Source organism: Chiloscyllium punctatum, chromosome 20, assembly GCF_047496795.1.
Source record: "Chiloscyllium punctatum isolate Juve2018m chromosome 20, sChiPun1.3, whole genome shotgun sequence".
NCBI classification, from domain to species: domain Eukaryota; kingdom Metazoa; phylum Chordata; class Chondrichthyes; order Orectolobiformes; family Hemiscylliidae; genus Chiloscyllium; species Chiloscyllium punctatum.
In genome coordinates, this window is record NC_092758.1 from 18,363,225 (window position 1) to 18,378,463 (window position 15,239).

Consider the following 15,239-nt stretch of genomic DNA (forward strand, 5'->3'; position numbering starts at 1 on the left):
GCTCCGTCACCACCAGACGCCTGGAGAAAGAACGCCTCATCTTCCGCCTCGGAACACTTCAACCCCAGGGCATCAATGTGGACTTCAACAGCTTCCTCATTTCCCTTTCCCCCACCTCATCCTGGTTTCAAACTTCCAGCTCAGTAACTGTCTCCTTGACTTGTCCGGACTTTTCCGACCTGCCTATCTTCTTTTCCACCTGTCCACTCCACCCTCTCCTCCTTGACCTGTCACCTTCATCTCCTCCCCCACTCACCCATTGTACTCTATGCTACTCTCTCCCCACCCCCACCCTCCTCTAGCTTATCTCTCCACGCTTCAGGCTCACTGCCTTTATTCCTGATGAAGGGCTTTTGCCCGAAACGTCGATTTCGCTGCTCGTTGGATGCTGCCTGAACTGCTGTGCTCTTCCAGCACCACTAATCCAGTATTTGGTTTTCAGCATCTGCAGTCATTGTTTTTACCTTGTTGATTGTAATCCAGATAATACTACTCGCGAGGACCTCCTTTTTAAACTCCTGCCTAACTCTCTGTAATCTCCCTTCAGAAGCTCAACCTTTTCCCTTCCTATGTTGTTGGTTCCAATGTGTACAATGACCTCTTGCTGGTGCCTCTCCCCCTCAAGAACATCTTGATCTTGATCTCCGAGACATCCTTGATTCTAGCACCAGGGAAGCAACAGACCATTCTGTGTTTTTGTTGCTGGCCACAGAAACATCTGTCTGTACCTCGGACTGGAGAGTCCCATAACACAATTGATCTCTTGGAAGCCAATGTACCTCTCATTGCATTACAGTCTCAATACCAGAAACTTGGCTGTTCATGCAACGTTCCCCTGATAATCCATCTCCCCCTACCTTTTCCAAAACAGCACATTTGTTTGAAATAGGGATAGCCACAGAACACCCATGCGCTACCTGCCTACCTCTCTTACCTTTCTTGCACCTAACCCATCTATGTGACCGTATCCGGGACTTTCCCCCCTTCGTATAATTGCCATCCATCACATCCCCTTGCTCTTGTAAATTCCTCATTGCCTCTGTGTCTCCAACCAATCCATTCAATCTGATAGGATTCACAACCAACGGCATTTATTGCAGACATAATCCTCAGTGACACGTAAACTCTCCTTAAACTCCCACACCCAACAAGAACAGCATATCAATCTATTAGAGACCATTTTTGCTTCTTTCAATCTACAGATCCAGCACTTTGTCAAAGTTTTTCAAATGGAATTAGAAATTGATTACTTTTATTGCCCCCTACCCCCTAGGATTTTTTTAACCATGTTATTTCAGTAATGTCCTGGAGATCAGTTCCTTAAAAGAAGAATAGCAAGAGAACCGAATGTATTGACTAAGCCTGTGCTATTGCGTATATTTTTATATTTATATATTTAAATAGTAGAATTTAAATGCTAAGGGAAAAGAAATTAAATGTCATGAAGGACTGGCCAATGCTGTGTCCCACCCTGATGTCCCAGACTGAACTGATGCCAAGAGTTTTGAGGAAGCACAAATTGAAGCGACCAAGGCGGCCTGGGGATTGGTAATGGCTTTTAAAAACCAATTAACATGAAATAAAGGTGGGCAATCTGAAGTTACTGGTCACATCTGAACATGGAAGCAGGGTGGTCAGTGGCCATTTTTGCATTCAGAGTACCTATTCCATTATTGAACTGGTCCAAATGGATGTAAGCAGTGACTGTGCTTCATGGTAGCAGTAACATAACTACAAAAAGCCAGAATAATCATTTGCACAGGATTACATTTCAATCCAAACAATGATCGACAAGAAAGTTGAAGAAAACAGAGAATGCTGGAGTAACTCTGTTGGTCGTAAGAAGTTATATCAGACTTGAAAAGTTAAACTTGTTTTACTCTTCACAGAAGCTGCCATAGCTGCTGAGTTTATTCAGCATTTTCTGTTTGTATTTTCATATTTCTAGCATCTGCAACATTTTATCTTCATTGTAAGGAAGCTGAAGTGTTTGCACGTATTTGGGCCTAGCACATTGCTGTAGAGAACTGCGACAGCCATACCCTGAGGCTGAGATGATTGGCCCCAAACAACAACTGTCTTCTTTCGTGCTTGGTATGTCACTTGCCAGTGTATAATTATCCTCAAGTTCCCAAATTTACTTGAACTTCTCAAAGTCACATTTGGTCAAATGCTTGCTTGATGTCAAAGGCAGACATTGACTCTTTACCATGTATTCACGAGATGTGAGCATCATTGGCTGGGCCAGCATTTATTGTCCAATCCTTGTTGCTCCTGAGAAGGTGGTAGTTAGCTGCCTTCTTCAACCACTGGAGACTCCATTTGCAGACCCACAATGTTGTTAGGGATGGAATTCAGGATTTTGTCTCACAAATTCAGTTCTTTTGTATGTGTATGGACTAACGCTGCATGAGGTCTGGAGCCAAGTGGTAGTTGTGGTGGAACCCAAAGTGAGCATAGATTACAGGTATATTGCTGAATAAGTTTCTTACCTTGCATCCAAAACTTGCAGTACCAGAAACAAAGACAAAAATCTTAGTAGGTCTGGCAGCAAGGTAGAGTGAAATCAGAGTTAACGTTTGGGTCCATTGACCCTTCTTCAGAACTGATGGCAGCTAGGAAAGGGATGTTTGTTATATAGAAGATGGGGTGGAGGGATAGTAAATGATTGGTGAAGGTAGACCCCAATGAGAGAGAAAAACAGTTGAACAGACAAAGGAGTAGTTGAATGTCAATCTGGGCTGCTAATGGGGACAAATAGTGGTTGACAATGAGTAGTGTGTGGTAGCAGCCAATGTGATGACAAGGCCTGCTGGGTGGGGGAAGAGCATTGGGAAAGGTGCTCAAATCCTAAAATTGTTGAACTTGATATTAAGTCCAGAAGACTGCAGGATTCCTAAGTGGAAAATGAAGTGCTGTTCCTCCAGCTTGTGTGGAGCTTCACTGGAGCACTACAGAAAACCTGAGACAGAAATTGGCCAAGGAAACATGGTGTGTGTTGAAGTGCCAGCAACTGGAAGCTCAGGGTCTTTTTTGCATACACAACATAGGTGTCCTGAGAACTGGTCACACAGCCTACGATTTGTTCTTCAATGTAGAGAAGACCACATTGTGAGCAACGAGTACAACACACTAGATGGTAAAGCGTTGTTTCACCTGGAAGCTGTGTTTGGCGCCTTAGATATTGAGTAGGGAGGAAGTAAAAGAGCAAATGTTACACTCTCTGCAAATTAGAGTTACTTCTGCTAAAGTATTGTAGCATCAGCATTCTCAGATAGAAGCTCTGTCATGTTCTGCAGCGCTTGCAGTGACTATACTGCCGGGCTGGGAGGCGCTGTTGGCAGCCTCTGTCCCCGAAATCTGTGGCACTCACATCCGGTGCGGCTGCGACGTGAACCAGTTGGTGATCGGAAATCCCAAGGAAAATAAACAGCGGCGTCTCGGCTTTCCTTCCTCTCATCCACCCTCCCGCTCCGTCGCAGGAAGACCTGTTCGCTCGCTGCGCCATGGCGGACAGCAGTAATCGATATCAGGCGGTGAGTGGCGTTTCCCCCGGGGAGGGAGGGTCCAACAGCCCCGCACAGGCGGCCCGGCTGGCGACGGCTGGGCGACACCGAGGTTTGGCGTTTTCCTCCAGGCCGAGAACCCTCTAAAATGGATGGGGGTGGGGGAGACGACGAAAGCGTTTGTGAGACGTGGCACTGGATTTAATAAATATCGGTGATCAATAGGAAACAATATGGTTGTTAATCCAGTGCTATTCAGTCCTTTATTAAAAGTGTTACGTACCAAAGGTCGTGTTTGGGGCGGAAATGCCTTTACCGGTGTTGGGAAATTTAGCATTTCTGAACACCTTGATCGTTGCCAGTCACGGTCACACACCTTGCTTTAACATCTGGACTGGATTCGTGTCACTCGCCACAAAACGTCCCCATAAGCCTTGAAATAAGGTTTCACAGTCTCTTAGTCCTGGTGAGAGCCCGCGTCAATCACTTGTCGACAACCTGAGGTCAAAGGATTGCGGAAGCTGTCAACATTGCAGTGCTGAGAGTAGCAGTTTAAAAACACTCTTGATTAGAATTGCAAACTTTTTTGGGGGAGCGACTTGCTTGAAATTAGATTATAAGTTGCACGCTTTGGAGTCACAAATCTACTTTTGAGACCTTTCCCACAAACGACTGGAATGTCTAACTCTCTCAGTCTATCCCTCAAGGACACTGCAAGTCAATTATTTCCAACAAGAACAAAGTTTTACTTTAAGCAAAAATACATTGATGTCTGGGTAGAACGCATTATGGGGCCCAAAGCAACATTTGGAGACATGAATTCTGATTTTAAAAACAAGCAAAGACTCAGACCGTCTGAACAGGATGTCTAATTTACCAGTTTTATAAATAATTGCCACTACTATAAATACTTCACAGCTGATCAGTTTGCGTTTTGAGTGGTGAGGTGCAACCTTGATATAGTGGCTGCTCCATCCCTAATGGAAACTAATATCGAAGGAAAGCGCCAGGAATGTTTTGTAACAGTATTCGCTTGTGACAGTAGAGGGTGGCTACCAGACACTGCAGACAAGTCACTCCTGAATCCAATTTAATCTGTAATTATGCTTCTCTGCCTTTTTCTCTGCAAGTTACTGCGCCTTTTTAATGTTGTTTGTACAAGTTTCAATGAAATGCTTTGGGATGTTTTACTATGTTAAATGTTATAAAATTCAGGTTGGCTTTTTTTAATTAATTGCCTCATTTACTACATAGTTCTATGATGATAATCTCCATTCCTGATTTAGAATTTGTTTTTTAAGTAAAATATTTTTGTATGCATTTTTAGAATATAGTGCAGAATAATTGAATAGGAGGTGCTGTACAGTAAGGCATAAAGCTATGTGAGTTCTATCTTAAGTAGTTGTTGTGACTTGTAAACCTTCGTAGGCATGTTATTTTGTGGTTGAATAGAAAGGGATATAATTTTTGTTTGTTCCAGATATATAATGACTTATGGATAAAATGCTGTAATGGTAGAACTTGACAAAATGGAACAAAACTGTCCTCTTTTTAAGCGTTTAGATTTTAAATGTTTGATTGGACAGCTGATTAATCCTTAGGAAGAATTCATTCCTGAGATCTATACAGGAAGCTTTTGAGAAGTAAGACATTTTAAGACTATCAGCATTAATACAGAAACACACAATTTATATCTAAAGAAGAAAATGGTCAGGAAGGAGTCAGCGCATGATTCATTTAAATAGCTGATTCTGCATTTTTAAGGCAAACTTGTGACCGGTTGTGTTACTGTCTTTTGGAAACTACTGCAGTTAAAGAGGTGACTTGGGCATAATTCAAATCATAAGAGCTCACTTCTTTTGTTGAAATTTTCTGGAAATATGTAAATTAGTGTTCTGTGGGAATTGCTACATATTACTAAAAACAGTAAAATAAGTTGTATACTTTTTGGGGTTTTTTTGTCCTCCCTTTATAGTTACTGGAACTAATGTCATAATCCACTTTTGTTCCAGTAGGCAGAGCTTTCCAAAGGTAGATTTGTATCTCTACTCTTGAACTGATTAGTTCCCAGAAACATTACTCCATTAGGTATTGGCCCTCTGCCTGTTTTGTTAGATAACTTGCTATCAAATTGATTGTTACATTTATAAGAGTACTGTCAGAGATTTTACTTCCCCTTGGGTTGGGAGGTTATCATCTTGTTTGGTCATGTGTAAAACAAACTTTACATTTTGTAATTCAGTTTGGAAGGGTATTTGTGTTTCTTTTAAACGATTTCTTTTATTCCCACCTGCAGTGAATGCCAACATGAGATTATGTTCTCACAATGTGTCAAATGCAAATTGTTTTGGAACACATGCCTTTGCTTTGAAAGATGAATCCTACCTTTGAAAGAAGAATTCCCTCCCCTCTACTGAATTGAAAATCTTAGAGAAGCCATTCTTTGAAAGTCTGTCCTTAAATTCCCCTGTGTTTAAGACAATTTTTGAAACTCGTCTCTGGGAACCAGGTCTTGGCAATCTCTCCTAACGATCTGTCCATTTTCCATCTGCTGCTTGTGATGCATCATGATGTGTTGTACAGCCATTAAAAACATCAAATAAATGCAAATTATTTTACGTGGTCCTCTCACAGTAATGTTCAATGGAGAGCCCAATATGTTGACTAGTGATAATGGTAGAATAGAGTTAAATTTGGCTGGTGAACCAGCAAAAGTATCCTTTTGGTTTGGTTGAGCTACTAACTTAGATTTGGACTGACAAGTTTGCAATAGTGATGGTTAGCTGCCTTGAGTTAACATCAGGTGGTAGAAAGTGAGGACTGCAGATGCTGGAGATCAGAGTTGAAAGTGTGGTGCTGGAAAAGCACATCAGGTCAGGCAGCATCCGAGGAGCAGGAGAAACAAAGTTTCAGGCATAAGTCCTTCAGGAATGAGCATCATTCCTGATGAAGGGCTTATGCCTGAAATATCGATTCTCCTTGTTAAAGTACAGATTTGAGACGGCCCAGGGAATCCCTTATGGACTCAGACCTGTTAGCCTCTCTCTTGGTTCATCCTGGAGATCGAACTGGAATAAAAGAAACCTCTTACTGAGAGACTAGTTTAATTTTAGTCATCCCCTTTATTTACCAATAGCATCACTGTCATTGTTACACATAACATTGATGCCTATAAGCTAAACTAACTAGGTTCTAATAAGAGTAGGGTACTGGCTTTTCAAGTGCCCCGCAGGCTACTCCGATGTACTGCGACAAAGTGGCTTCCTTTATACAAAAGTTTACAAAAACATTGCAAGTTCTTAATTAGACAGATAACAGTGAAAGACAATAACTTGTAAGGAAGAAAAGTTAATTGACAGGTCTGTGTATGCTTGACTAATCACTCCTACAGCCCCTAAGCAATTCATCAGGTTGGAAAAACATATCCAGCCGAGTTAGGCGCCTACTAGTGATAAACTCCTATCATAAAGAGGTACTAGTCTGAGCTAATTGGAGAGTTCATAAGGTAACCTTGCTCAGCTCAAATGTCTGATACAATTATTTTACAAAATGGATTCCTGACACATTGTGCCAGAATCTTTTCAATGTTAGGCTTAGAATAACTTTTTATGAAAGCTAGGAACAGACTCCAGCTTTTTAAGCACTGAATCATTCTGTACTGAGACTGAGATGTTACCGTAAGGTTGCATTTAAACTGATTCATTAGTCTTTGAATTAAACATGCTTTCTTTTCAGGGTTGTGATTCAAATTCAAATGAGACATAAGATCTGATGAGTTAGAATTGACAGTGGGGCAATCTGTAAGGTCTGTAGAGTGGTCTGCAAGAACAGCAAGTAAGTTAAAGCTTTGTCAATATTACCTTTTACAGAATTTATATTTAATAACTGGTATTGGCAATTAAATATCATAAAGTCTGAAAATGCTTAAATTCAATCCATAGCCGGTAAACACTAAGAGTTAATTTTCTACTGGCCTCAGCAGACTCAGCTTTAAAATGGTCTCTCTGGTGTCCTTTTGAACTCTCAAGTCAGGGTCTTATAACAGCAAAGATGTTTTTCTGTGTCTGCCCCACTTGCAAGGGGTAATAAGAATACATTATAATTGACAGGATCTGACTGTTAATTACAAGGCTTTTGATAGTACTAAGTTTTGTTTCAGGGTCAGAATCAAACGCACTCATTAATTTCACAAAGGAACAGCCGTGAATATTATCACTTGGTGTCATGTTCACACAGATTCACCAATGCTAAGGCAAATGTTCTTAATTGCCTTATAGCATCCTGTTATCACTTGGTGAGTACAGATGTCCCTATCTTTTGCATTCCTTGAGTTCCCCCCTCTTCTTCTGAGCCTTCCTGCCTGTCTGTTTTCTAGTGCAGTAAATGTGTTCAAAAATTCAGCATTACATTTTAGTCTAAAGACAAGTTTTAAGGCTATAGACTTTCTCATCCTGCTCAGATGCTGCCTGATCTGTGTTTTTCCAGCACCAGACAAATTGACTGATGTCAGCTCTTGACCTTGAGCTGACATCAGTCAATTTGTCTTGAAGCCAACTTGACCTCAGTGAACTCTACAAATCTTACAAATGTCTGCCCCAACCCTTCCACTCTAGAAGGAAATTGTCACTAACCTTGTCCAAGGAGGACAAGAATATTGGATGCGTGATCCCTTTTATTATTTTTAAGGAATTGATGATGGGTCAATAAAATAGTTTGAGTACTCCTTCAGTGCATTCCTTGCAACATTTCAAAGAAAATGGAAGGTGTAAATTTGTTGTATGTGTAAGTATGTCACCTCCATGAGCTGTTGTTGCATTCAACCTTGTAGTTGAGAACAGATGGCATTGTATTAACTAATGGTTTATGGAAGCGAACTGTAACTGGAATAGACAGTATCATTGTATTGGTTATTGTTTAGATCCAATTCCTTTCATTACTTAGGTGTTTTGTAAATAGAATGTTGATGATCTGTGCAATACAAATTGTCGTCTTTGTTAATGCTGACAGTGACTTCTTTGGGTAAGGATGGCTTAGTGTTGTCTTGACACCAATGCATCCTTTTGTATTTTATGGCATGATCTTGTTTATCTGGTCGGTCACAAATAATTACTTCACGTCAAGCTACTTGTATATGTTATCAATCAAGCTTACCTGAAGGATTGTTTTTTTTTGGTTGTGGGCTGCGTGATTGGTTAACTTTCCTCATGAGGTTTCATGGTAATCTTCATCTCTTTCAGCTTGTCTGACTTGTTCTTGAATTTGTGCTGACTTATTTTATGTTGTTATCATAATATCGATCATTAAAAGGTAGCCTTATGACCATGCAACCATTGCAATTATTATAAAAATTCATCTGGTTCACTCATTTCTTTCGGGAAAGAAATCTGCCAACCTTACCTGGTCTGTTTACATGTGACAGCATCTTCACAGTAATTTGGTTGTCTCTTAACTGCCCTCTGAAATGGCCTAGCAACAAATGCTAGGCCACATCCCATGTAAGAATTTCTTTTGAATGTCCTTTTGCTGTTTGGAGAATTTAATATTACTGGCTGTTGGTAACCAGAACGCAGAACAATTTTTCACTATTTTAGAAGTTACAAGTGCAATTCTAATATTGCAGCTTGAGGTTTTAAGTTTGTTTGCTGAGCTGTTAGATTTATTCTCAGACGTTCCGTCACCATACAGGTAATATCATCAGTGAGCCTCTGATGAAGCATTGGTGTTCTGTCCCGCTTGCTATGTGTCTTGGTTTGTTAAGGTGGGTAATAGCGCTTTCTGTTTCTGAGAGGTTGGTTAATCGGGTCCAAATCTATAGATGTGTTAATGGAGTTTCGGTTTGAATTCCTGTTTGATTGCAGCTTTATTTAGAGTAGTTAATAGCTGCTTATCCCAGTTTTCCTCTCAATTTCCAAAGCATGTACAACGAATAACTTTTATATATTACAGGTAATAAAGGCAAGTAACATTTTGAGCAATGTTTTCAGATTAGATTAGTCTTCTGTGTGAATTACTGTAGTTTTGTATTGATCTTATTGTCTTTGTAGTCATTAAGAAATTAATTGCTGAATAATAAATGGGCATTTGGAATGACCAATCCAATGTTCTTGAGTGCTCAGTCCCCTAAATTAAAGAAATGCTAGAGAAACAGCAGGTCGGGCAGCATTTGTGGAGAGAAAACACTATAAGTGTTTCAAGTCCAGAGGCCTTCCTTCAGAACACCGGTAGTATATGATAAATTAAATGCTCCCAATGATCCATGACCTCCACCTATGAATGAATTTTTTTTTCCCAGTAAAATACATTGAGTTCCTAAAAAGGCTCCATTGAATAAATGGTACTCACATATGTTATCCGTTTAGTTTCAGTAAAGGGACGGCTGGAAAATGGGAAGCCTTTAAAAAATGAGAAAACGGGAATCCAGAGAAAGTATACTCCTGTTAGGAAAGACTGGTAGGTATAGGGAATGCTGGATGACTAAAGAAATTGAGGCTTTGGTTCACAAAACAAAAGGAAGCATATCTAAGGTATAGACAGAATAGATTGAGTGATTCCTTACAGTATAAAGGAAGTAGGAGTTTACTTAAGAGGGAAATCAGGAGGGCAAAAAAGGGGCATGCAATATCTTTGGCAAATAGAATTAAGGAGAATCCAAAGAGTTTTTACAAATACATTAAGAACAAAAGGGTAACTAGTGAGAGAATAGGGCCCCTCAAAGATCAGCAAGGCGGCCTTTATGTGGAGCCACAGAAAATGGGGGAGATACTAAACGAGTATTTTGCATCAGTATTTACTGTGGAAAAGGATATGGAAGGTATAGACTGTACGGAAATAGATGGTGACATCTTCAAAATGTCCAGATTACAGAGGAGGAAGTGCTGGATGTCTTGAAAAGGTTAAAGGTGGATAAATCCACAGGACCTGATCAGGTGTACCCTAGAACTCTGTGGGAAGCTAGAGAAGTGATTGCTGGGCCTCTTGCTGAGATATTTGTATCATCGATTGTCACAGGTGAGGTGCTGGAAGACTGGAGGTTGACTAACGTGGTGCCAGTGTTTAAGAAGGGTAGTAAGGACAAGCCAGGGAACTATAGACCAATGAGCCTGAGTCGGTGGTGGGCAAGTTGTTGGAGAAAATCCTGAGGGACAGGATGTATTTGCAAAGGCAAGGACTGATTAGGGATCATCAACATGGCTTTGTGTGTGGAAAACCATGTCTCACAAACTTGATTGAGTTTTTTGAAGAAGTAACAAAGAGGATTGATGAGGGCAGAGCGGTAGATGTGATCTATATGGACTTCAGTAAGGCGTTCGACAAGGTTCCCCATGGGAGACTGATTAGCAAGGTTAGATCTCACGGAATACAGGGAGAACTCGCCATTTGGATACAGAACTGGCTCAAAGGTACAAGACAGAGGGTGGTGGTGAAGGGTTGTTTTTCATTCTGGAGGTCTGTGACAGTGGAGTGCCACAAGGATTGGTGCTGGGTCCTCTACTTTTTGTCATTTATATAAATGATTTGGATGCGAGGATAAGAGGTATAGTTAATAAGTTTGCAGATGACACCAAAATTGGAGGTGCGGTGGACAGCGAAGAGGGTTCCCTCAGATTACAACAGGATTTTGACCAGATGGGCCAATGGGCTGAGAAGTGGCAGATGGAGTTTAATTCAGATAAATGTGAGGTACTGCATTTTGGGAAAGCAAATCTTGGCAGGACTTATACACTTAATGGCAAGGTCCTAGGGAGTGTTGCTGAACAAAGAGACATAACATAATCAGATGGTTAGATAGGGTGGACAGGGAGAGCCCTTTTCCAAGAATGGTGGCGTCGAGCATGAGGGGGCATAGCTTTAAACTGAGGGGTGATAGATATAGGACAGATGTCAGAGGTAGTTTCTTTACTCTGAGAGTAGTACGAGTATGGAATGCTTTGCCTGCAACAGTAGTAAATTTGCCAACTTTAAGTACATTTAAGTCGTCATTGGGCAAGCATATGGACGTACATGGAATAGTGTAGGTCAGATGGGCTTCAGATTGGTATGACACATCGGCACACCATCGAGGGCCAAAGGGCTTGTACTGCGCTGTAATGTTCTATGTTCTAAAGAGACCTTGGAGTGCAGGTTCATAGTTCCTTGAAAGTGGAGTCGCAAATAGATAGTATAGTGAGGAAGGCGTTTGGTATGCTTTTCTTTATTGGTCAGAGTATTGAGTACAGGAGTTGGGAAGTCGTGTTGCGGCTGTACAGGATATTGGTTAGGCCGCTGTTGGAATATTGCGTGCAGTTCTGGTCTCCTTCCTATCGGAAAGATGTTGTGAAACTTGAAAGGGTTCAGAAAAGATTTACAAGGGTGTTGCCAGGGTTAGAGGATTTGAGCTATAGGGAGAAGTTGAACAGGCTGGGGCTGTTTTCTCTGGAGCGTCGGAGGCTGAGGGGTGACCTTAGGGAGGTTTACAAAATTATAGGATAAATCGACAAAGTCTTTTCCCTGGAGTCGGGGAGTCCAGAACTAGAGGGCATAGGTTTTAGGGTGAGAGGGGAAAGATATAAAAGAGACCTAAGGAGCAACTTTTTCACGCAGAGGATAGTACGTGTATGGAATGAGCTGCCAGAGAAAGTGGTGGAGGCTGGTACAATTGCAACATTTAAAATGCTTTTGGATGGGTATATGAATAGGAAGGTTTTGGAGGGATATGGGCTGGGTGCTGGCAGATGGGACTAGATTGGGTTGGGATGTCTGGTCGGCATGGACGGGTTGGACCGAAGCGTCTGTTTCCATGCTGTACATCTCTTTGACTCTGACTGTGCATGACCCTGCCCTATTTCCCCTCTCCAGGAAACCCAATGATCACAAGCACATGCAGTCTCCTGTAACTTTCATTGTTCTGAACTTGGATAATGCTTACAGAAAAATTACACCTCCTCCCACCCTGCCCCCTGTAAAAAAAAAAAAATGCCATCCCATATTCCCAATTCCTTCGCCTCCGCCGCATCTGCTCCCAGGGGGACCAATTCCAATACTGAACAATCCAGATGGCCTCCTTCTTCAAAGACTGCAGTTTCCCCTCAGATGTGGTTGACGATGCTCTCCACCACATCTCCTCCATTTCCCGCTCCTCCGATCGCCACCAGGACAGAACCCCACTGGTCCTCACCTACCACCCCACCAACCTCCAGATACATCATATCATCCTTCATCATTTCTGCCACCTCCAAACAGACCCCACCACCAAGGATATATTTCCCTCCCTCCCCTCCCCTATCGGCGTTCCGGAAAGACCACTCCCTCCGCGACTCCCTCGTCATGTCCACACCCCCCACCAACCCAACCTCCACTCCCGGCACCTTTCCCTGCAACCGCCAGAAATGCAAAACTTGCGCCCACACTTCCCCCCCTCACTTCCCTCCAAGGTCCCAAGGGATCTTTCCATATCCGTCGCAAATTCACCTGCACATCCACATACATCATTTACAGCATCCGCTGCACTTGATGTGGCCTGCTCTACATTGGAGAGACAGGCCGCCTACTTGCGGAAGGTTTCAGAGAACACCTCTGGGAGACCCGCACCAACCAACCCAACCGCCCTGTGGCTGAACACTTTAACTCCCCCTCCCACTCTGCCAAGCAGGTCCTTGGCCTCCTCCATCGCCAGACCATGGCAACACAACGCCTGGAGGAAGAGCGCCTCATCTTTCGCCTAGGAACCCTCCAACCACAAGGGATGAACTCCGATTTCTCCAGCTTCCTCATTTCCCCTCCCCCCACCTTATCTCAGTCCCAACCCTCGGACTCAGCACCGCCTTCTTGACCTGCAATCTTCTTCCCAACCTCTCCGCCCCCAACCCCTCTCTGGCCTATCACCCTCGCCTTAACCTCCTTCCACCTATCGTATTCCCAACGCCCTCCCCCAAGTCCCTCCTCCCTACCTTTTATCTTAGCCTGCTTGGCACACCCTCCTCATTCCTGAAGAAGGGCTATGCCCGAAACGTCGATTCTCCTGCTCCTTGGATGCTGCCTGCCCTTCTGCGCTTTTCCAGCAACACATTTTTCAGCTAATGATTACAGAATATAATATGTTGGATGTTGCAACGAAGTCCAATCCTGGTCGTGAATGCTGTCCGTTCTTTCACTTTCAACAGGATTGGCTGATAAGTGTCTTTTTTTCTGCTTTCTATAAGTTGGGGATCTTGACCTTACACATTGCTGCCTTGGCTGAAATCAAGTCCTACTGTTTTCTTATCAAAAATGACATTAAAGGAACACTTCCAAGAACAGTTTCTACCAGAAACAGACATCCAAAATCCCTTATTTAAAATTTTACAAATGCTACCTACCTTGGCCAAAATAATTTAACCGACATGTGAGGTTTGTGGATTTCTATGACCGTGATATCCAGACAGAGAGTAAGAATTATTCTAATTTTCGAACAATGTCCCCAGATGATTAAATAGTTTATAAGTTGTTGAGCTGGGATGTCAACACATTTCATCCCAGCCAAATCGGGCCTCAGGACCAATGATTGAGAAAGGAAAATATATAAACTATGATTTCTTTTACTGGTCACTATCTGGACATTTTCTTCTCTCGTGAAGAGGGCATTGAGCCGACTGTGATCTCTTTCTCCCTTCTCCACCCAACATGCAGTTTCACATTGAGGTGACTGGTATTCTGTTTCAAATGGAGCTGAATCTCAGTAAAGAGGCAATGCTTTCAGCTGTGAAACCAATTACATGTAAAGTAATTTTACCTGCACACAAATAAAATATCTCAACTCATTAACAGTTTCTCATATTGCAGCTCCTTTTAGGGGTGTGGATGAGCAACTTGATTTTAGTTTAATGAAGTAAGCAGGCTGAATAGCCTTGTGTGTGTTAAGGGAGAAAGCAATGATTCTGTTGAACTGTATTGCATTGGAGGTTGAAAACAAACTAGTCATCAAGTATTTTATGTTGATTCCTGAAGTTTGCTTTTAAATAATACTTCAGATTTCACAGGTTTTAATTTGTCATTTGTCAATGCAGTTGCAGAATGAAGAAGAGCCATTGGAGGTGTCAGAATCTGGGGCTGAAGCTGCTCCTCCACCTTACAGCAGTATTGCAGTGGAAAGTGCAGGTATGTTGAATTGTGCACTAACTGGAAGGAAAGTATCATCTCACTTTGTCACGCATTCTGCAGTGGTTTTATAGGATGAGCATATGTTATAGCTCGCCAGTTTTTCACTGAGGTCTTGAATGATGATATGGGGGTGAATAAACATTTTATTTACGTGTTGGAAAATATTTTCCAGAGGAAAGTCAGGAGCTTTTCATCTAAGCCTTCTTTCTTTGCTTCATAGCCAAGCAATCACTTGAAAAGGCCAGCTTTCTTCAGGGACTCATTTTTAAAAATGCTTGTTTTCAACAAATTGTCTACTGCTGCCCACCCAACATGATTTCTTTTTAGGATAGCTGCTTACAATGTTAGTTCAGGTCTTTCAAAATTCACATTACCATCATCTCCCAAAAAACTCCATCTTGATTTACCATCCCCAATTACCATACCAAATACATGTTCATCTGCAGTCTCTATGCCCATATTTCTTGGAGTTGACTGTTTGTATTTCACTTGTCAGATTTTCTCCCTGGTACAGCACTGAAACTGCCTCTATCACAGTAACGTGACACCCCTGCGAATTGACCATAGTGCACTAGTTCTCCTGTATTCCTTGACCATTCTGTAACATTTGACACAGTT

General features: G+C 42.0%; 1 protein-coding gene across 1 annotated transcript in view; it reads left to right on the forward strand.

Annotated features, from left to right (window-relative positions):
• Window positions 1–3,362: 3,362 nt before the first annotated feature.
• The window catches only part of LOC140491944 (NEDD4 family-interacting protein 1-like), a 59,839-nt gene continuing 47,962 nt past the window's right edge, over window positions 3,363–15,239 (forward strand). The window contains exons 1-2 of the mRNA XM_072590436.1: window positions 3,363–3,536; window positions 14,528–14,618. Of these exons, the coding sequence (XP_072446537.1) occupies window positions 3,507–3,536; window positions 14,528–14,618 (121 nt within the window). The 5' untranslated portion in view covers window positions 3,363–3,506. The remainder of the gene's footprint in view (window positions 3,537–14,527; window positions 14,619–15,239) is intronic.